This window comes from Sinohyriopsis cumingii, chromosome 15 (assembly GCF_028554795.1).
Source record: "Sinohyriopsis cumingii isolate HCF-2022 chromosome 15, ASM2855479v2, whole genome shotgun sequence".
In the NCBI taxonomy this organism is placed as follows: domain Eukaryota; kingdom Metazoa; phylum Mollusca; class Bivalvia; order Unionida; family Unionidae; genus Sinohyriopsis; species Sinohyriopsis cumingii.
The window spans coordinates 59,576,648-59,600,574 of NC_142975.1; the positions used below are offsets into that span (position 1 = coordinate 59,576,648).

At 34.8% G+C, this 23,927-nt stretch overlaps 2 protein-coding genes across 2 annotated transcripts; both read left to right on the forward strand.

Annotated features, from left to right (window-relative positions):
- The first annotated feature begins 1,224 nt into the window (after positions 1-1,224).
- LOC149781882 (E3 ubiquitin-protein ligase DZIP3-like) lies at positions 1,225-2,595 on the forward strand. Its single transcript, XM_089934795.1, has one exon. The coding sequence runs from the start codon at positions 1,446-1,448 to the stop codon at positions 2,316-2,318; it is 873 nt and encodes a 290-aa protein (XP_089790921.1). The 5' UTR covers positions 1,225-1,445; the 3' UTR covers positions 2,319-2,595.
- A 1,752-nt stretch (positions 2,596-4,347) lies between these two features.
- Positions 4,348-22,542, forward strand: LOC149781883 (uncharacterized). The gene is made up of 6 exons (XM_089935023.1): positions 4,348-4,378; positions 8,693-8,749; positions 8,905-8,949; positions 10,523-10,561; positions 17,420-17,794; positions 18,270-22,542. The coding sequence occupies exons 2-6, from the start codon at positions 8,722-8,724 to the stop codon at positions 21,512-21,514; spliced, it is 3,732 nt and encodes a 1,243-aa protein (XP_089791149.1). The 5' UTR covers positions 4,348-4,378; positions 8,693-8,721; the 3' UTR covers positions 21,515-22,542.
- Positions 22,543-23,927: the final 1,385 nt, after the last annotated feature.

The window sequence follows — 23,927 nt, forward strand, 5'->3', positions numbered from 1 at the left end:
TCGGTGGTATCATCAATGCTGAATGTTAGTGTAGTGATGCAAAAGCAATGAGTGGAAAAGATTTGTTGTTATTATTTAGTCTGTTTTATTTAGATCACATATCTGGATGGAGTCGAGCTTAGGGATGTCCCGAACGAATGTTGTTTAGTACGTTGTCTACATTCCAAGTATTTAATCAATGATATTTACAATACTTATTTTTCTCAGTGGAGTACATATTTACCAGCTCCTACTCGTCAAAGCCAGATTGGAAACTTTCTTCAAAGTTAGTACAGGCCTATTGTGATGTACCAATACGACAGCTAAATAAAGCTTGAATTCAACCATACTATAAATGGAATGACAATTCAGCAGCCTTTGTGATGGCTCGATGCACGTGCCAGTCGCAATCACCAGATATGGAGATATTTTGTTAACATGTGACATCACTTGGCAAACAATGATTATAGACATTTGTCGGAGGTACCTCATGTACAGTTAATATAGTGTATAATGGTTCTTGTCTTATTTAAATGTTTGCTTTTTTCAGATACGGTAACAGAGGAGAGTGGATCTTGCCATATGCCCGCATCCATTTCGGGCGTTTGCGCAAATTGAGTTGCAAACTGTTTCTAGATTTGTATTCTGGTGCACAGCTAATTGAAGAGACTGCGTATCAAATGACCAGAAAGAAATACGTGATGAGAGATCGTGATAGTGGTTTATATCTTCAAAAAGCTGTATAAACGTATCAAATTAGAAGCATGGAAACAGAATCCCTGAATTGGTTCAGATTTGCAAAATGCTTAGTTACAGTAGGAACTGACGTCCTCCACAGACTGCTGAAGTTCAATATTCAGACATGTTGTTTCAGTGAATATCATAAAGTGTGGCTGGATAAAGTCAACGTCCATGGTCGGTCTAATGATCTGAAGCTGTTGTGGGATTCATTTGACCAGCAATATAGGGGACTTGATGCTTCAAGTCAGCAGGTTCTTCAATCGCTCCTTGTCAAATGGAAAAGCAATTGTGGGCAAACAAAGATGGAAATAAGACAACAACTTTCAGTTCTGAAAGAATGGGAGGATGAATTACACGATTTTATGGCTAACAATACAAGCCAGCAGAATACAATAAATAAATGGTCTAGTGAAATACAAAGCCTTGCCGCATTGAATGCTTCCCTATGGTCGTTAATAAAACAATGGACTAAGGACTTTATCAGCCTTTGTCAAGTGAATCAACTTGAGCTTGTGCGTCTCACAGAACGGCATCATGAACACGCAAACAGGTTTTTGGCAGATTTCCTAAAAGAGCTTGAATTTTGCATCAGACAATTGCCCGGGGAATTTGATACGGTTTTAAAGATATTTCAACAAAAGGAAGTGAAATTATTTCATGTTCTGCAAACAGAAGCACATGCCTTTTTTATTTCTTGGCAGCCAAAGATCGATCAGCTTTTAGATATGTGGATTACATTCACTGTGAGTAGTCCACATCAGCAGACCTTACACAATTTGGTGACAGATGTTAAGAACATTCTACCTAGGGTACACCAAATGTGCCAAACAGAGTTACAAAACATATCTCTAACATGGCACTCAGATCTAAAAAAAATGTTGTCGGAATGGAACAGTCAGTTGCTGCAAGTCGGTGCATCCACCGATGATTTGCAGGATCTAGTAAAGACATGGTACAGTGATCTTCAGGCGTTTCCTCTTGCATCTGATCAACAGATACGAGATTTTTTTGACTCAAAGAGACATGATTTGCACAAATTGAAGTCACGCCAAATTATTACTAATCCACAATGGTCATTGTTGTATCCCACTCATGGTCACACTGATCTACAAAACTTAGATATAACGATTTTGTCCACTCTACACAGAAATGTTTTTCCAATTTGTCCACCTGAATATGGTTGGAGTGGTCAAGTATTTGAAACAGACCATTCATTGGGAGCAGATTTGATGAGACTGAGAAACTTTAGAAATGATTACTTTGGACATATTTCTGTTCCCACTCTGACAACCTGTGAGTTTGAGAAGCTGTGGACGATATTGGAGGCCAGTCTACAAAGACTTTCAACAGCTCTTGATGACGAATTCAAAGAAAATGTCAACCAGAAAATAGCTCAGTTAAAATTCTGTCCGTTTGATTCTACTGAAAACATAAAACTTCAACTTGAGCTCACGAAGCATATCCAAGGTGATATATTAGATTCAGTGGGAGAATGTCGCATTGATATCCAGACCATGCACAAGGAAGTTAAAAATTTGCCTCAAAAGGAGGCTTTCAAGGTGCAGATTGAGCCGATAAAAGGTAGTACCTCCTTTTAATTGTTCTAATATTTTCAAATGTGGTGTTTTAAATATGTTCCGAAGTTCGATGACAACTTATTTTAGTAATGCAAAAGTTTATAGACTTGTCAAGTTTATTTTTATTTAAATAAAGTCTTTCACATTAGATATTTGCAATGTTACTTGAAGTATGTGGTTGGTTTAAGTTGCTGTCACTTTCAACATTGATGGAAGTTTAACAAGGGAAGAAGTACCAATTCAAAAATACATTTATGAAATAAAATGATTTGAATCTCAATTTTGATTGAAATATCTAAAAACCACCATTTCGGAAAGTATATAGTCATGTTTATTCTCCCCTACTTGTGACGGAAGGAAGGAACAAGAGAATATATATCCAAGAATTATTGTTATGCAAAACATGGCAACACAAGACATTAAATGTACTAAGAGGACAAACAGTGTTATCCCAACACTGAACGGAGTTTTAAATTGCTATTAACTTGCAAGCAAATATGTATATCTAGAATCTATTTATGTAGTAGTACCATAAATCCCTTTCTTTTGGACTTTTATGAATTTGTCATTATCATGTTGGACTGAAAGTGAAAAGTTATATTTTGCTTTCAAATGGTAAAGTAAATGGTACTTAACCTGAATCTGTTACATATGACAATGATTTAGGTAGCTTTGTTGATTATATGATGTCCTGGTCCAACCAGTTTGAAACATTCTCTGAACAATAATATAAGAAAATAACAATTCTGAAAGGTTAGAAGTTTAGTGTTTAAAATGAAAGTTTACTATACAGATATATTTCCACATTTTCTGTACTGTGTTGGGAGAACACTGTAATTCTTCTTTCATGTAGAAACTACACAGCTAAAAGAAAAGAGCAGGCATGATTGTTTTAAATGTTAAAGATAGTTTAACATTATCCCCATCTCTTCTCAAACTCTTTTTGGATGGATGTCAGTTAACGCAACATTATGTTTAATAATTTTGTGCCAGAGTAGCTTACTGCTTTTTATTTTGTACGGAAGAATGGCACAAGCGATATATGGTCAAGTTAAATCAGTTATTTATATATACTAAAACTTTCGACAGAGTATTTTAATAACTTTTGTGTTACGCCAGTGTATTATTATAAAACAAGTTGTAGCTTATGGTAAATAAATACCTAATGTCACATATTTTAAGAATTTGTACATCTGCAAATATTTTAATTTGTTAATGTCGTATTGGTGAATATGTGTACATGGCATCTTTGAAATATATCTGTGTTAACAGTGTTACCCGTGTATAAGTTATATGAACTTCTGTTATGTTTGTATTCTTTATACAATAGATGTTAACCTTGTAGATTTGTTTACTAATTACATGTATAATGTTTTAGTGGCAGGACCATGATAGAAACCGCATAACAGACAACTGTTTTGTGTTATCCACTGATTTTCTAGATAATAACATTGATCGAAATTTAGTCATGGTCTTGCTCCTTAAAACTAACGGTCAAAATTCATTTTAAAAATTTATTCAAAATGCATAATGCATTGAAATAAGATTGATAATTGTCATTATATATGTTTTTATTCAGCCAAATTTGAGTCGAAATACGAAATTCTGTAAAAAGTGGAGTATGATTCCTTCAGCAGTTTATAAAATTTGTAGAATGATTGATTAGTTCATACGTTACCAAATAGTATAAATGCAGAAGCAAACACACTATATACAGATAACTTATTTTTATTATTTATATGTTAGCTGCTTTGACAAAGTGCTATAAATTACAATCGCAGAGGGAGTTAAGAATACTGTTGATACCAATTATTGTGAATTATAACAATAAAATTTGTTTGTTCCTGACAAACAGCAAGCTTCCATAATAACGTTTTCACTGAGTTTCCTTACATGTTTGTCTTTGATCTAGTGCTTTCTTAAATGATAGCCTTAACAATACGGCATATTGTATCAAAATGTACTAGCAATCTAATCTTAATAATACAGTCTTGGATCGTCTGACATATTTGTTCATTTTCTTACAGAAAGGATGGAACGTATGGAGAAATCGATAATTAAAGTTGAAAAATATATATCAAGTAAGCTTACAACTTTTCATAAAAAAATACTACTATATTTTCGTGCGATCTATTTTACACAAAACGTAGCCAGGAGAAAATATTGTCGAGGGGTTATACACAGAAGAGGGCAGAATAAGCTGAGATCATATTCAGCTCAGGATATTGTTATCAGTGACATATGGAATACTAATGTCAAACTCAACATATTTTCCTTCACCGCTGATTGACTGTGGTTTCACTGTGCAGTAAATAGAAGCATTAGAAATCGTCAATTTGTTTTAATAACCAGGTTCAAACTTTTTGGGATTTGCATTAGATTATTATTGCTTAATAAAAGTCTCCTTGGAATGACAAGTAAATAAAAAATACAGCTTTCATCGGTTTTTAAAACTTTACTCGTCATCAATTGAAAAGAAATACATTTGCTACAATGCACAATTTGATGATATGCACCTTGGAGGAAAATCCTTGCACACGTGCAACTTATTAAGCAAAACAATATACATGCAAAAAATTTAACAGCATATCTTAGATTTTCCCTTTAATGCGTATTATCTCTGATATATATATGTATGTATATATATATATATATATATATATATATATATATATATATATATATATATATATATATATATATATATATATATATATATATATAATTGTCTAAGGAAGATATATACCTATGTAGCGTTTTTGCAAAAATTATATATTTTACTACCATGATAATATACAGAATATAAAAGCTACCTAAAATGACTTTACCCTTTGTGTAAAAGTTAATAAACATCGGGAAAGGACATACACATTGTTAGGTCCGGACAGCGTGTGTTGCTCGCTACATTAAAACACAACGAGAGTGAATATTCTTTATGTCTACACGATTCCACTGTATGGGTCATTTATCAGCACTGACGACATGTAATATGTATAAGAGTTACATAGGATGGGACAGACTAGTATAAACTTGTATCACTTAAGCTGAATTAATGTGTCTTCGGCAAAAAATGGATAATTTTCTCAATCAGTTTAATGTCAAATACAAATATATAACAGTTGAAATTGTCGGTTGTAAAATTAGTCGCATAATCTGACTCCTTCTTACACCAGTACACTGTGAATCTCTCATGTTGAATGTAGACTGTATTGCAATGTAGTCCTGTACCGTTAGTCACCGGAGAGAAATTATGCAATGCTAGTGGGATCCATACAAAATATTATTAGTACCAAACTTAAGGTATACTATAGTGTATGCAAGAGTGAGATGAAGAGTGAGATTGTAATTAATAAGAATATGTGAGAATTTACTAAGCAACTTGGGAAACACTTCAAGAATATATTTCCGAATTAGTCGGCGGAATTTAATATTCACATATAATTACATAAATAAAACATCAAATTTAGTTCCAAGTTTCAGTGAATTAAATATTTTAATCACACAGTTGATTTATTTAACACAACATGATAACTAATTATAACGAAATCCCAAAATATTTAGAAACTTAAGGAGTAAATAGAACTGCCGTTGTTTCCTCAGAGGGTTAAATAAACAATAGAAACTCGGAGAATATTAAAGTTGAGACATTATTTATCATATGTCATTGTACAAAGAAGTGTACGTTTATGATAAAAATGCAGAAAATACAGATAATCATGCATGTATGTTACAGTAAATGTATACATTTAATATGAAGGAAGTACAGTATACAAAATTATTAGGAAGGTAGGAATATTATTTTCATTTTAATTTTTCCTGTAATTGGCACACAATTCTCAAACTGTCTCGACTGAGCAATGTCCAAGAGAATGAAATGCCTGGATGGCGAGAACAAAAGGACAGACAACTTATTGAATCATTTAAGGAATTTGATTGAAGGGTAACATACTGATCTTTATTGGTTTTGCAGAGTTGAAGAATGATATTTCCTGCTTCCATGTGATCAGCAGTTCTTTAAATAATCAGCTGTTTTCAATGTTAAATGCCCACATTTTAGCTGATATGATGTCGATGCTATGTTTTCATTTGCGGAGAAAAATTGTATTATTTGTGGGCAAATGGATTATATTAAAACCAAAGTTACACAAAGGGATATATCTTGTCATTTCACCTTTAAAAATAGGACTGATTCATCACGTATATATATATATTATGTGCCTTTCTAAAAAAATAATGGTTTGATTCTTGCATTGATTTGCTTGAATCATGTCATGGCATCTGTAGTCTTATTTGCACCATATAATTACTTCATACCACTATGATTTTTAATGCTAAACCATGCTACCGTACAACGATTTGTCTGCAACTGATTTTCTGCACTCGTGTTCACTAACTATAACACCTAAAGTATGTTTAAAAAGCGTTGCACGTGCAATTTAGAATCGAAAACCTGAACATCGATATACTAGCCAGGTCATTGTTTGTATGTGCAATTTAGAATGAAAACCTGAACTCAGATATACTAGCCAGCTCATTGTTTATATGTGGAATTTAGAAATGAAAACCTGAACACCGATATACTAGCCAGGTCATTGTTTGTATGTGCAATTTAGAATGAAAACCTGAACACCGATATACTATCCAGATCATTGTTTGTATGTGCAATTTAGAAATGAAAACCTGAACTCAGATATACTAGCCAGCTCATTGTTTATATGTGGAATTTAGAAATGAAAACCTGAACACCGATATACTAGCCAGGTCATTGTTTGTATGTGCAATTTAGAATGAAAACCTGAACACCGATATACTATCCAGATCATTGTTTGTATGTGCAAATTAGAATCGAAAACCTGAACTCAGATATACTAGCCAGCTCATTGTTTGTATGTGCTGTTTAGAAATAAAACCTGAACTCAGATATACTAGCCAGCTCATTGTTTGTATGTGTAATTTAGAATGAAGACCTTAATTCAGATATACTAGCCAGCTCATTGTTTGTATGTGCAATTTAGAATGAAAACCTGACCTTAGATATACTAGCCAGCTCATTGTTTGTATGTGCAATTTAGAATGAAAACCTGACCTCAGATATACTAGCCAGCTCACTGTCTGTATGTGCAATTTAGAATCGAATGCCTTATCTCAGATATACTAGCCAGCTCATTGTTTGTATGTGCAACTTAGAATGAAAACCTGAACACCGATATACTAGCCAGCTCATTGTTTGTATGTGCAGTTTAGAAATAAAACCTGAACTCAGATATACTAGCCAGCTCATTGTTTGTATGTGCAACTTAGAATGAAAACTTGAACACCGATATACTAGCCAGCTCATTGTTTGTATGTGCAATTTAGAACGAAAACCTGAACACCGATATACTAGTCAGCTCATTGTTTATATGTGCAATTTAGAAATAAAACCTGAACACCTTATATACTAGCCAGCTCATTGTTTGTATGTGCAGTTTAGAATGAAAACTTGAACACCGATATACTAGCCAGATCATTGTTTGTATGTGCAATTTAGAACGAAAACCTGAACACCGATATACTAGTCAGCTCATTTTTTGTATGTGCAATTTAGAATGAAAACCCGAACACCGATATACTAGCCAGCTCATTGTTTGTATGTGCAGTTTAGAATGAAGACCTGAACTCATATATACTAGCCAGCTCATTGTTTGGTTTAGACATGCATTAGGAGCAAAGGATATCTGAAGTACAGTAGGGTCATATAAACACGTACTGTTGTACAGTAGGGTCATCTAAACACGTACTGTTTGCAGAAACAGATGATGCATACAGAGAACGTATGCAATACACTTTTTTCATCATAACAGTTTTGAATCTATATACTGCGTTAATACGGTTATTTGCTCTTATTATATCTATCCATCCATCCATCCATCCATCTACCTATCTATCTATCTATCTATCTATCGTTTTCAGTAGCATATTAATTGAATGAAATGAGATGGTTATAAAGAATTAAATCTGACATAAGATCGTTTACAATACCTTTTGATATTATATATCATTTCCTTAGTTAAATCGTTAATTTTCTGACCTGCACTAGCATCTATCTATCTGTCTGTCGATCTGTCTATCTATCTATCTATCGTTCTCAGTAACATATATATATATATATATATATATATATATATATATATATATATATATATATATATATATATATATATATATATATATATATATATATATATATATATATATATATATATATATAGATTGCATTAAAAGATTGATACTTTACTATTTACAGGAACAATTATAGCTGTTATAATTATGGAAATTTTACTTGGGTTACAACCCTTATAAAATGACAACGTTTGCATTGCTTTGGTATAAATATATTAGCTCTTCTCTTGCAGAGCCTAGTGATTGTTTGTCAAGGACTGAGATGCTGGATGGCATGGAGTGTATAATAGGTATGCTGTGTACCACATTCATGATTCGTTACGGTATATGATAAAATAGGTTCATAATCTATTCATTATAGTTGTACTATGGCGTGCCTACAGGATAGCCCTAAATTAATATTTTTTATTTTAATTGTGTCACATATGTGGTCATTCTCTTTCAGAAAGTATAAAAAGACTGGAGATCAGGATGACTCGCATTGAATCAAGTAAGTTTTCAGCTGTATATAAATGGATAATGCTATATTTATCATGGTCTCTCTTCAGTACTATGTAGGAACCACTTTTTAGAAAGGTTGACGCTTACACATCTGCCCAGGTTACATAAAAGATGGCATCCACTATCAGTGACGTCTTAGTTTAACGTTGTTCAAGGAATGTTATGAGCGCCATGAACCCCATACACTCTGAATCAAAGACGAGGGGGGAGTATGAATTTTAAGACGTTTATAACGTTGCGACCACCCTGATGAATTATTACATAATGAATATATCACATAATAAACCCAACATGTTTGGTCCAAATTTAGTCATTAGTGTGCTTTGAAAATTTAATAGGGGCCATTGCAGGCCATGCAGATGATTCTTAACAGACTGATAATTGTAGCATTACATACCTTGTGTTGAAATAAACCTTGGCAAACAACAAACGAATCAGCATTGTTTATTTAAAATCTAGCCTTCTCTTGGGTAGAGGGAACAATCATCTCTGATAACGATCCAAACACAGGACCTTATTTCTCTACTTGAGACATCATTTCATATATGGTGATCATAGCAGTTTATATATGCATTCTAACTTTTGAAGAGGGGACCCGAGTTAATTTTTCAATTAACTTCTAAAAGACTGAGAAGATGAAGTAGATGATTTTATAACTATTCATGAAACCCAGCAGAATCCATTTAAGAAACTGTCTGGTGAAATACAAAACCTTGGCACATTCAATGATTCCCTAAAATTAATTTAGCCACTTAGTATTGCATCGATATTCTTTGATATCCAATAGAGGCTCTTATCACACATTCAGCAAATGATGTGCACCACGATGCCAGACGAGTGCTTGACTTTTCTACTGTATTGATATTAATTTTTAACTAATTCTTGCTCACGGGTTATACTTGTCATAGTTATGTACATCTAAACGACATTTTAGAAAATATATCGTTCAGCACACATTACTAACGCTTAATGAAAAATGATTAGTCATCTGTCTTTACTTCATTCAGCCAGATATGAGCTTACAAAATGCTGGACCAAATGAAGTATAATCCGTTAGTGTGAAATACGAGTTCGTACAATAATTGTTTAGTTCATACGTAACATCAGGAATCCAAACACTAACCCTATGTTCATCAACGAACTACGATTGTATACTGAAATTTGCCTTCTTTCAAGTTTTTCCAGCACTCTTGCATTTTTAGGTTAAGGGTCAAGTAAAATGTTTGCATAGTAGTCCTGGAGGGCTTGGCAGTACACTGTTATAGTACGTCACATCCGTGAGTGACATCTGTTAAATGTTGCATGCAGACCTGTTTATCAAGACAGGATATCAATATTATAAGGCAGTATTTCTATTTTATTCATTTCATTGTTTTTTATTATGAGAAGAGTCAACACTGCTTGTTAATTACTTAATACCTAAATAGTTTATGACAACAAATCCTCTTTCAACCAGTGGAGGGACATTTCTTTTTTCTTTGGACATTTAAGCGATGTGACTAATAATAAACATATTTGTATCGGAAAATTATTTCATTTTCGATTCTGTTCGACATTTTCAGGTCAAAAGATAAACAGATGTAAATTAGAGAAAAGAATAGGTAAGTAAGCAGTTACGATTTATATGCTGCAGTCGGTATGAAAATATAAAGCAGCAGTATATGTACTAATAAGCTTGTTTATAATAAGCTGCTTAATTGTTTTCTTGATTCGTATATAAGGTTTATATCCTTGGGTTATGGGCAAATTGAGGACTTATTTCTGTACCCATATGTAGGACTAATCATCAGAATGATTCTAATTAAAATGAGAGCAAAAGATGCTACACTTCAATTGATGACAACTACACAAGTATGACAAGTACACTTCGATTAATGACAACTACTCAAGTATGACAACTACACAAGTATGACAACTACACAAGTATGACAAGTACACTTCGATTAATGTCAACTACACATGTATGACAACTTCACTTCGATTAATGACAACCAGACATGTATGACAACTACACTTCGATTAATGCCAACTACACATGTATAACAACTACACTCCGATTAATGACAACTACACATGTATGACAACTACGCAAGCAAAACTTTTTCAGTACATTCCGACGGTTTAGTTATATATTAATAAATTGTATGGATACGCAGTGTTTTGGCTGTCAGTTTGTCGCCAGATTGCCACTTTGCGAACAATATATAAATTTGGCAAAATGTATATGAACTAGCTAAATAATTTCCTAATGAAAGCTTGTTGTCTACCAAGAGTCACTTACTGATTAGTGTACACACATGTACTAAAAAGGACAATAAAGGAAAATAAAAACAGACATCGATTTCACTACCCAAAGTGTTTTACCATTCCAAAAAGAAGGAAAGAAAGAAACAAAATAATAATTAGTTTATTTCAGACCTTTTTTTGAATCATTCATGAACTGCACAAAACCACGAGAACCAAAGGGAGTAGTGCGATGTGCACGCAATAGCAATTCTGTCGCAGCTGAATCAGTTTTATGACTTTGTCATTATATAGCAAAAAGTGATACATTCAGAGAGCAAATGATGAAAAGTTTGGTTCCATATTTCAACGTATAGATACAAGCTCTTCAGAAATGAGTTCTATACCTTAATTCTGTATTGTAAAGAAACCCTACTATGATAGTTTAAAACGCAACAGTCATTTTATTGTATGCAGACATTTGTTGGATTTTTCATCTGAATTATTTTGATGTTTAAATCAATATTTATGTTAATAATAGGAAAACAACAATATATCTCCTTAGGCATGCATATAATAGTGTAACCCTTATCTTTCAATAGAGAGTGCTTTCTATTGGTATTTTACAATTGGTGAGAGAGAGATTTCTTGTGTGTATAATATGTCATCGTGTTAAAACTTGCTAGTACAGGGTTTGGTGGCAATTATTTCTACCGCTCGACTTGAGGCAACAAAGGGTGACTGGCCATTTCAAAGTCTGCATGTACTACTTGAATAAAAACAAAGTAGCAACGTTATAAGAAAGGCTCTGCTCCACTATACCAACTTGAGTCCTATCTTGTGTCCATGTATGTCCACATTCATCTTTGCTAGCCATGGTTCCGATATGTTAGTCTATCTACACCTTGGCGGATCAATCAGAATATTCAGTACTTCGGGGCAGTGAATTTCATTGGATATGGTGGAAAACCACACATGCAATGAAAATGAAGTTGTTCAAATTTGAACACCGTTCTACCGTGATCGAAAGGGGTGCACGTAATTGGAATGGACTCATTTAGCCAACGCTGATAAAGGCCAATGGTGTCTTATTCGTCAGGAAACTTGATTTGTTTCCAAAGACTATTTTGTCTAAGAATCATTTGGCTCAGTTGCTCTTTTTTGAAGATTTTCTCGATGGTGTGGTGCATATGCTTACTTATCTAGCTTTGAAACTTACATAAAAGCACGGGCAAGTGAGTTTTTGCTATGACCTCACGTGCTTAATGAATCCTCCAATAATGTACCATTTTCAAGATCTTAATCAAAAACCAACTATCCCGTTTAAATAAAAACTAGGCATCCAACGTCCTGGTATAAAGGACTCTTCTGTTTATGTCAATGATTCCCATATGCCATCCAACATTACTAAAAGTAGGAAAATATAGTAGATGGACACATCTTTATTTAAAAAGAGCTAACTCTCAACAGAACTTTACGGAAATCACCATCACAAAGAGGCCGTTTTAGATGGTAGAAATTTAATTTACTAAACATTGACAAACTTTGAGATGACTCTTCTCAAAGACCACTTACCGAAATGTGGCTTAATTTGAATTCCAGCATCCTGGCTTTCAATTTTATACAAATTCATACTGGCTGCTGATCATACGTTCAATAAGGCTGGCTAATTTAGGAATGAGAAATTTCTGTTTTACGGAGGATTTCGTTTTACTTGTTTGCCAGGGGTCATTTTTGAGATCAATGTAAATCCAAGAAGATTTGTTTAGGTATGGGGTGGGGTGGGATGGGGTACGGTGGTCGGGTGATGCCGTGACTCTGATAACGGTTAGTAAAAAGCGAAGGCGTAAGATGATGTTGTTGATGTTTTGTTATCCATCAAAATATATCACTAATGACTGAAAGATAAAACCAGACAAATTAAAAAACAGTTAACTTTTTCCAGGTGAGATATCGGACCATATGTTTTGGCTATTTTGACTGGCCGAGTAGTGGTTACTTTCTCATTGAAGTAAGTTTCTGAAGCAATTAAATTTGAGAATAAGAAAGACGTGTAGTACTGCTTGTTTGGAGAAATATTTGTAATTTTGTGGATAATCTGTTTTATAAGTCAAACTATGCCGTTCTGCTACGTGAAAAAAGGTGACCGTGATCTTGATATTGACATAGGAAATAGGTTTTCATTTTTCTGGATAAATAAAACTTCCTATAAAAATGTCGGGAAATACTGAATTGGAAGAATTCATAGTGAAAGTTTTTTTTTGGTGTTGAGAAAGTTACGATTCCTGGAAAAGCTTTACATTATCGGTGTCAATCTTACCAGTTATGGAGCATGAGGATATAAGTGTTTGGAATCGCACTGTGAAACCGCTTGGCACATTTGACAAATTATGTATCGAAAAGCCAATTATACAATTATCCAATGGAGTCCATGTCTGTGGCTGTCACCAAGACAGACAGAATTCCATATTCAAATATAGAGCCAGAATATTTGTAAATGTGTGACAGGATTGACAATTCAGCAGCATCAAGGTATGAAAAAGAGAAAGAATGAAAGTGAAAAATTAAATTGCAGAAAAAAGAAAACAAAAGTAATTAAAGTGTCTATTGGAAACAGTGTTTCACTTTCAAAAGAAATGTCAATAGTTACAATGATAAAAAAGGATCACTGAGGCTTAGGATGAAAAGAAAGTGTTAGTGGGTTTCACTATCCCCTTAACCCCTTAACTGAGTGCTGTCCTAGACTCCTGGCCATTCAGATATATGGCCACTTCTTTCTTCCTATCCTTCCTAATTTAAAGATGACAAAATATTTCAGTGACATCACAAAACAAAATAGCTCAGCAGAATTAGACCAAAAAATTGGGAAGAGAGCTTCTATAGTTTAAATTTTTCCACACTAAAGCACATGCTACAATTGGCCATTATATATGGCTGCTTTGCCATATATATATATATATATATATATATATATATATATATATATATATATATATATATATATATATATATATATATATATATATATATATCTTAAACCGACGTCGTCACATTAACAGGTGAAAAGAATATGATCAATTTCATCAGAAATCATCCAACCCTGAATGTCTTCCAATTTCTATACATTTTGCCACTTTATATGCCTACGGTTATACAAATAATTAAGAATATAATTTAACAACTTAAATTGCATTATAAAATAATACCTACAAACATCTCAGGAGAATATGACCCATTTTGACAGAGCATTGATGCGAGACAGTATTGGGAAAATTGTGCTGTTGTGACATACCAATATGGATACAAATACTAAAATTAGGGAAACCAAGAAACATTTTGATTTCTTAGAACATATGCAAGCCACGATAGTGGAAGACATTTCAGCAGAAACCATCCTTCTGTTCCAGGCTTCTTAACAAACATCTATTACATTTGGCTGAAAGATATTAGGCACAGATGTTGATAAAGTCATTGCCCCTTTATTAACCTGATATTGGATGTAATACACACACACACACACACACACACACACACACACACACACACATATATATATATATATATATATATATATATAAACTTGGCAACTATTGTGGTGTTATCAAAAGATGGGCATGTTAATACATTGCTATACCTCCACAGGTTTTATAGAAGTTATTTTCCCTCTTTTGGCTTGCTTCCGATCCAATTATGATAAAATCTTGGAGTTTCGAATTATTGCTCTGAAACCTGGTTCATTTATGCTCGTTACGTCAGAAGATGTACCTGTTATCAACTCATTAAACTTAAAAAAGTAAGCAATAAGCGGAAGGATAAATGAAACTCATTAATACTATAGCAACTTACTTTATATCGATGATGATGAATCTCCCAGCTGATTGCATCTAAATACTGTAGCAACTTACTTTATATCGATGATAATGAATCTGACAGTTGATTGCATCTAAATACTATAGCAACTTACTTTATATCAATGATGATGAATCTGCCAGATGATTGCATCTAAAATATACTACTTGTTGATCGTTCAAAGCTGAAATAAACCTTTGACTAAGTTGATGGTTGTCCAATATATCTCTATTCATGCAAGCTTCCAGAGTCCAAATAAAACAACTTTTCGTGGAGTTCTACTGGAGTAAGTTTCATCGTAAACGTTAAATAAACTAGGTGATCTTGTCATGGGAAAAACGGTTTAACAGAGGAGATATAGTGACCATAAACAATAAGCGGAAGGATAAATGAAACTCATTAATACTATAGCAACTTACTTTATATCGATGATGATGAACCTCCCAGTTGACTGCATCTAAATACTGTAGCAACTTACTTTATATCGATGATAATGAATCTCCCAGTTGACTGCATCTAAATACTATCGCAACTTACTTTATATCGATGATGATGAATCTGTCAGTTGACTGCATCTAAATACTGTAGCAGCTTACTTTATATCGATGATAATGAATCTCCCAGTTGACGGCATCTAAATACTATCGCAACTTACTTTATATCGATGATAATGAATCTCCCAGTTGATTGCATCTAAATAATATAGCAACTTACTTTATATCGCTGATGATGAATCTGCCAGATGATTGCATCTAAAAGATACTACTTGTTGATCGTTCAAAGCTGAAATAAACCTTTAACTAAGTTGATGGTTGTCCAATATATCTCCATTCATTGTCTTGATCTTTAATAATCTTCAATCCAAATGCGATGGAGTCAATTTAGTACAACATGGAAGTATGATTATAGTGTGCTCTCTCGCTTCCTTAACAACAAACTTAACGTGGTATGATTTAGAAACTGTCATATAATTCATGAAAAAAATAATAACTTTAATAAAATATTCGAGAAATAGGAAAGAAAGCAAAATTATGGTTCGAATTTAACTCTGTCAATAATACCATTATTTGCCGGTGTTGGTGCTAACGAAATATGGTCAGTGTAGAGGAAAATAAGTAGTGTATACAATTTCTGAAATTTGTCACATTGATAGTAATAGACCAAGACCTTCCCTTATTCCTTATTTAAGTGTATTTTCTAAAAGTGTTATTCTTATCCTCTATAGAAAGATTAGTCTACGCCGATATAGATTTTAGAAGAAATTAATTATTATATAACCTGGTACTAGTGGCAAATTTTCGTAGTTTAGACCTATCCCGCAGTTATATTTTGGTTACCAGCTGCGTATGTGGTGTAAACAAGAACCTCAAGTATATGGGAGCTCTGCCGTGGTACATGTATACAAATATGAATTTTATACCTTTCATCTTCCACAATTGCGGGTTATCAAAAAAATAAAATAATTTATTCCACGACAAATTGTTTTACTGCAAATGATTTAACTGTCTTATTTTATCATATGCATTGACTAAATTCATTTTATGAAAACGGAACAAACAATTGCAGACATTATTGAAGTTCAGACCTATCTGAGCTTACAGATATATCGGAATAGAATATTTCGAAAATACTATATCTCGCGGAAATATTGTAAATTAAAGTTGCAGACGTATTTAAATGAGCAGACATATTGGAAGAAAGATAATGGCATTATAGAACGTGATAAAATATAGAAACTATCAGTTTAGTAAAATAGTTGAGAAGATATAGGACCAAACTGCTGCAGAGATAAATGAAAGTACAGATATATCTAAATAAAACCTTGAGAATATAATGGATCCCGCTGATTTATTGTATCAAAAAATGTTGCTGACATATCAAAACATGTATTGAAATATTGGAGCGCGTGGTTTATTGAAAGAAATAATTAAATACATACAGGAACATGTTAACATCCTGGAAGAAACTGATGCGGACATTATGGAATAAGTGGACATACAGGAATAAAAAGTTGTGGACTCAATCAAACGAGAGAAAATTTCGGAACAGTTGCGGACATAATGGAAGGAATAGACATCCTAGAACAAACGTTGGGCACAAAAAGGGATTAAATCCTTGTCAATGATTCCCCACCCGTAAAAAAGTTATAATCATTTGCATATAAATCATAACTATCTAGTACAACAAATTAACAACAATTTCGACATCGATGACAATGATGTCGAGTAAAAAGCTGATTATAATTACCATTATTATTATTATTATTATTATTATTATTATTATTATTATTATTATTTTTTCGACTTGCAGCATGACATAACTATACATATTATATTGCATATATTTGACGATTTTGAAAATTTTTGTCTGTCTGATTACTCAAACAGATCTGATGAGGGCAAGAATAGAATCACATAAAAGGAACAATTCTGATGTCCACGTTAGAACCAGAGCACTTGCCCATGCCAGAGATATCCTGCTTAAAGAAAAACATCTTGTGCTGATGGGAAAACCAGGAGAAGGAAAGACTTATCTAGCTCTGTCTCTTGTAGCAGATCTTATCGAAATGGACAAAGAAATAGCACCTGTAGAGATCAATAATACACAAGAGTGGGATGACATGGTTGATACAAGGCTACAGTTAGTTGTCTTTCTAGATGATGTCCTAGGAAAATATGGAGTCTCTGAAACAGATCTTGATCGATGGAAAAAGATCTCAATTAATTCACCCAAGATTCAGCGGAAGCTCTATTTTCCTAATAGTTTGCATTAGGACTCAAATTGCGTCCTTTATCAAATTATCTCTTCGTAGAAACGAAGCCGTTTTTATGTTTAATTCCAATGTTGTCGATATCAGTGCTGAGCCACACCGTCTAACTAAAGCAGAAAGGGAGCAAATGCTGAAGAAATATGTCCCAAAATGTGTAGATAGAAACGAGACCTCTGCAACTGAAGATATCGTGGAAATGGAAAACGTAATCGGTTTTGCTCAGAACTGCAAAATAGCTGGCTCCATTCAAAATCTGTCAGTAGACATGAAAGAAATCTTCTCAAACAACATGTTTCTTACTGAAGAGATCCAAGACATGTCAAAGAAAAGTCTCGAAATTTATACGTTTCTTGTACTGCTCATGTTATCTGGCGGATCTTTGTCTTTAGAAAATAAACAAAAGGAACTATATAATAAACTACAATCATTATTTGATTACTGTGGACTCAAAAAGTTGAATATTAAAGAATTGAAATATATTGGTCACTCACTTTGCGGTACACTACTTGAATACATAAAACAAAGAGAGACATTCAAGTTTCAACATGACTGCATCGAAACAGCAGTATTCGTGTCTTTTGGGAAAGACTACCCAGATGTAATACTAGAACATTGTTCTTTGAAACAATTGTCAAAAATGTGTTGCGTTGCAAATGAGCTTGACCGACTCGATGGTGAAGATTTCCTAAGATTCAAGATAATGATATGTGATGATAATTTTAGAGTTCTGTGCGAAAGATTCAATGAGGGCCTCGAATCCGGTGAAAGAGATTCGTTTAAAAGCATTGCAGAAGGACTCGTCTGGAAAAACCAGCATTTTGTAGATCATTTCTCAGATGCAATGACTCTCGGGGATAATGTTCTCAATTTTTTGTCCAAAACAGATACCGATGGGCACAGTCTACTGATCCACTTAGTCAATGCAAAGAGTACACTAGCCGTTAAAGGTATTATTAAAAAGATTTATCAGCGTTGCTTACAAGACCATGACGTTGCCGCCAGACAACTCCTGATAGCCACCACCAATGCCTGCCTTACAGAAGAAAAAACTATGTTGAATGATTTCATCAAGTTGCGAGGAAAGGTTGATGATTTTGTTATGCTAGCTGCTGCTTCAACGGGCAATGTTTCAGTCATGGAAATGCTTGTGCTTCAAAGAGGAAATATAAACGCTACAGTCAGTATAGGAAAAACAAACAAAAAGAATCTTTCAAATACTATCAAGAACTGCATCTCCCATCCCAAGATTTCACCGTATCATCATGATATTAACCTATTCCATATTGCCTGTCGCTACGGCCTGACGGATATGGTGAAGTATCTCATGAATAACTTCCCAGAACTTGTACACAGAAAAAGCAACCTGGGACGCACCGCTGTTCATTTTCTAGCATATGCAGAAAATGAAGATCTTATGAAGGCACTTAGTTCAGAACAAATAGACATTAATGATGGTATCATACAATTCCCAAAACATTCACGTTTAGACATTTCAGCGAGAGACAATGCCGGTATAAATGTACTGCACATAGCAGCCGCGAATGATAACCTGCCGATTGTTAAATATTTGATAGAAAACAATCCATCATTAACACTACAGAATGATAAGAATGGATGGACAGCAATGCACTATGCTGCCGCGGGAGGCAGTGTTCCTGTGATTGAGGCCCTAATACAGGCAGGGTTAGACATCAACGCAAGGACCAATGATGATAACCATGTACTGCACATAGCAGCATTGAATGATAACCTGCCAATAGTTAAATATTTCATCGAAAACATTCCATCATTAACACTACAGAATAATAGGGATGGATGGACAGCAATGCACTATGCTGCAAAGGGAGGCAGTGTTCCTGTGATTGAGGTCTTAATACAGGCAGGATTAGACATCAACGCAAAGACCAATGATGGTAACCACGTACTGCACATAGCAGCATGGAATGATAACCTACCAATAGTTAAATATTTCATCGAAAACAATCCATCATTAACACTACAGAATAATAGGAATGGATGTACAGCAATGCACTATGCTTCAGCGGGAGGCAATGTTCTTGTGATTGAGGCCCTAATACGGGCAGGGTTAGACATCAACGCAAGGACCAATGATGACAATCACGTACTGCACATAGCAGCATGGAATGATAACCTACCAATAGTTAAATATTTCATCGAAAACAATCCATCATTAACACTACAGAATAATAGGGATGGATGTACAGCGATGCACTTTGCTGCACATGGAGGCAGTGTTCCTGTGATTGAGGCCCTAATACAGGCAGGGTTAGACATCAACGCAAGGACCAATTTAGGTGCCCACGTATTGCACATAGCAGCATGGAATGATAACCTGCCGATTGTTAAATATTTGATAGAAAACAATCCATCATTAACACTACAGAAAGATAAGAATGGATGGACAGCAATGCACTATGCTGCAACGGGAGGCAGTGTTCCTGTGATTGAGGCCCTAATACAGGCAGGGTTAGACATCAACGCAAGGACCAATGATGATAACCACGTATTGCACATAGCAGCATTGAATGATAACCTGCGAATAGTTAAATATTTCATCGAAAACATTCCATCATTAACACTACAGAATGATAAGAATGGATGGACAGCAATGCACTATGCTGCAAAGGGAGGCAGTGTTCCTGTGATTGAGGCCCTAATACAGGCAGGGTTAGACATCAACGCAAGGACCAATGATGATAGCCAAGTACTGCACATAGCAGCAGGGAAGGATAACCTGTCAATAGTTAAATATTTCATCGAAAACATTCCATCATTAACACTACAGAATGATAAGAATGGATGGACAGCAATGCACTATGCTGCAAAGGGAGGCAGTGTTCCTGTGATTGAGGCCCTAATACAGGCAGGGTTAGACATCAACGCAAGGACCAATGATGATAGCCAAGTACTGCACATAGCAGCAGGGAAGGATAACCTGCCAATAGTTAAATATTTCATCGAAAACATTCCATCATTAACACTACAGAATGATAAGAATGGATGGACAGCAATGCACTATGCTGCAAAGGGAGGCAGTGTTCCTGTGATTGAGGCCCTAATACAGGCAGGGTTAGACATCAACGCAAGGACCAATGATGATAGCCAAGTACTGCACATAGCAGCAGGAAAGGATAACCTGCCAATAGTTAAATATTTCATCGAAAACATTCCATCATTAACACTACAGAATGATAAGAATGGATGGACAGCAATGCACTATGCTGCAAAGGGAGGCAGTGTTCCTGTGATTGAGGCCCTAATACAGGCAGGGTTAGACATCAACGCAAGGACCAGTGCAGGTGCCCACGTACTACACTTAGCAGCAGGGAATGATAACCTGCCGATAGTTAAATATTTGATCGAAATCAACATACCGGTGATACTACAGAATGACAATGATGGACGGACAGCAATGCACTACGCTGCACAAGGAGGCAGTGTTTCTGTGATTGAGACTCTAATACAGGCAGGGTTAGACATCAACGCAAGGACCAATAATGGTGCCAACGTACTGCACATTGCAGCAGGGAATGATAACCTGCCGATAGTTGAATATGCGATCATTATGAACCCACAAATGATACTAGAGAAAGATAATGATGGATGGACAGCACTGGACTATGCTAACCAAGGAGATAATTTCCTAGTGCTTGAGACCCTTATACAAGCAGAGTTAGAGCTCATGCATTAAAATACTTGAAAATGGTAAATAGGATAAATGTAATATTTCATTTTCTCATTTAGGGCAACTGGCCGATACCTATACTCGTTAAGATGTTAAGACGAATCTATTTCAATCAAAGTAGGGGTAGATATCAAAATAGACATAAGCTGACTGTAATATCTGGCACACCGTCGAAGGAAGTATTAGTCATTCGAGATATAAGCGCTAGCATATGAAATAACCAATCTCAGCATATATAAGAAATGCCAGTAAACAAACAAGAACTGCTGAGCCCGAAGCCTGTATTTTTTTTGGATTATGTCAATGTTCAATTTCACGAAGACCTGTTTGTCTAAGAGTGCATTTTTATTTCAGAATTTGTAGTCTGTTGTTTTGATTTTTGCGATTCGATACAATATTATAATTCGCGACTTCATTAATACATAAACGCACAAAAAATGGGGAAAGGAGTCATCATTTGGTTAAACGTTAATTTACTTTTAAATATCAAAATCTAATTGTTTCAGATGCAAGAAGAGAAATTATAAAAATACACAACACTATTACTTTCACGAAATATCAGAATCACGTTGTCAAATTCTGTACATTTTCAGTTTGAAGAAAGGGAGACAAATGTAGTGGAAGTCCACTCAACTCTGGTATTCAACAAACTTACTGCAATCTAAGTTTTTCATTTTAAGTATTTCTAACCGAAAACAGAAACTTAATGACATCTTGCAATCTTGTCATGGAACATTTGATTCTATTTCCACTAGTCCAAATGATTGAGAACAATAGGTTGCCAATTTTGCATAAATTATGATAGCGTCAAATTATTGTTTCTATGGCAGTATAACGAATATCAATTCTGATTAAGACTTGCTTTTCAGATATTTTTCAACCAGATGGGTAACTAAGATATATATTAATGCCAGAGACATATTCTCATCTGTTTATTTAGATGGATATTATAACTCTCAGATGATGTATTCCCTACATGGAGCCATTAACATTTGCATAAGTATGTTCAAATAAAAATTTAGCTATATTGACAGTACTTGAAACGTCTTTTGCAATATTGGAACCGGAACGTAGGAGGTACATGGTATGGTAATATACGTTAACTTTGCAAATTGTACAAACACAAGACGGCATGGTTATGGGGATCGCTTGCAACGCTACTGAAAGGCACGAAGCAGTAAGGTAGTAGACGAAACTGTGCTCTGATCTAAGCGCGTTTTGTGTGTGTGTGTGTGTGTGTGTGTGTGACATTTGGATTTTTAACGTAGCTTTCACGATTCTGCAGGCATATCGCAACGATGTCGGCAGTATGGCAGTTTATAGTGATGTCTAGCACTGGGTCATCATGCCGGCGACATGTAGCATGATGTACCACCTAAACTAACCTGACACTAGGCCGACCAGTCATAACATTAACTCTTAATGCCGAGCGCCTCACGAGGCATCTGTTAGTACCATTTTCGAACACACGTCCTACCGCATCCGTTCTAACCACTAGGCCACCACAGCAGTCTAAGTGCATTTTGGTACTCGGATCAAGCGAGACTGTTCCAGCATAGATTTCATGACCCAAGACACGCCTTTGTTCAGGAGCGGAAAATCTTTTCTCAAACCAGACCAGAAAAATATTTATAAAAAAACAGTATTTCAAATAGAAACGCTCTCTATTTTAATTCTAAATAGAAAATAATGCGTTTCGTTACCTTTATTTATATAGTTCGTGGTCACAGTTATATGCGGTATCATGCATTGTGTTAAGTGATGCTCACATAGCTACTATCTTGTCACATTTCCATAGCCAAATGCAAGTACCACATACACTTTTGTCAGAAAATCGATATCACATGGCCACAGCCAAGTAGATACAAAGGTCAACCAATTATCCAAGTGAAACATGGTCATTATCAGCGCTACAATAATTGACAGGCCAGTTAACATAGTGTTACAAGCCTATGGTCCTTACTTGACCGAGTGGTTGTCAAACCCTGGCGCGATTCTCGCTAGAAGTCATTAGTTTACCCCAACTTTCCAAAGACTTCAATACAACTTCAGTTGTAAATTAGAAACGTGTCCATTCTATACCTTATTTTACTCTAATTAATGCAAGATTACAGATAAAACAACCTGCCAAATATCTATCAATCGCACACCTGCATGGTTTATCTTCATAATGTTTCCGTACCGCCAGCCGTTCACGCCTTAGAAAATATACGAGAATTCCCTAATACTGGGAACTATTTTAACTGCGCCACCTTGTTCCAGTCAATGTATGCTTTTCAGGCACATTTCGCCAGTATAACTGCACTACATTTGCCCCCATGGCGACATAAACGGTATCTGCGAAGTCCCTTCTTATTTATTCCTTTGTGTAATTTACCAGTTTCCTACCGTAAATACTGCCACTGCAGTCACACCATCA

What these genes read in the sequence shown, in the direction of transcription:
- LOC149781882 (XM_089934795.1), top strand. Translation starts at nt 1,446, where the DNA reads ATGTGGATTACATTCACTGTGAGTAGTCCACATCAGCAGACCTTACAC.
- LOC149781883 (XM_089935023.1), top strand. Translation starts at nt 8,722, where the DNA reads ATGCTGGATGGCATGGAGTGTATAATAG. An exon ending in GATGACTCGCATTGAATCAA is followed by an intron (nt 8,950 to 10,522) that starts GTAAGTTTTCAG and finishes CGACATTTTCAG; the next exon opens with GTCAAAAGATAAACAGATGT. An exon ending in TAAATTAGAGAAAAGAATAG is followed by an intron (nt 10,562 to 17,419) that starts GTAAGTAAGCAG and finishes TTACTCAAACAG; the next exon opens with ATCTGATGAGGGCAAGAATA.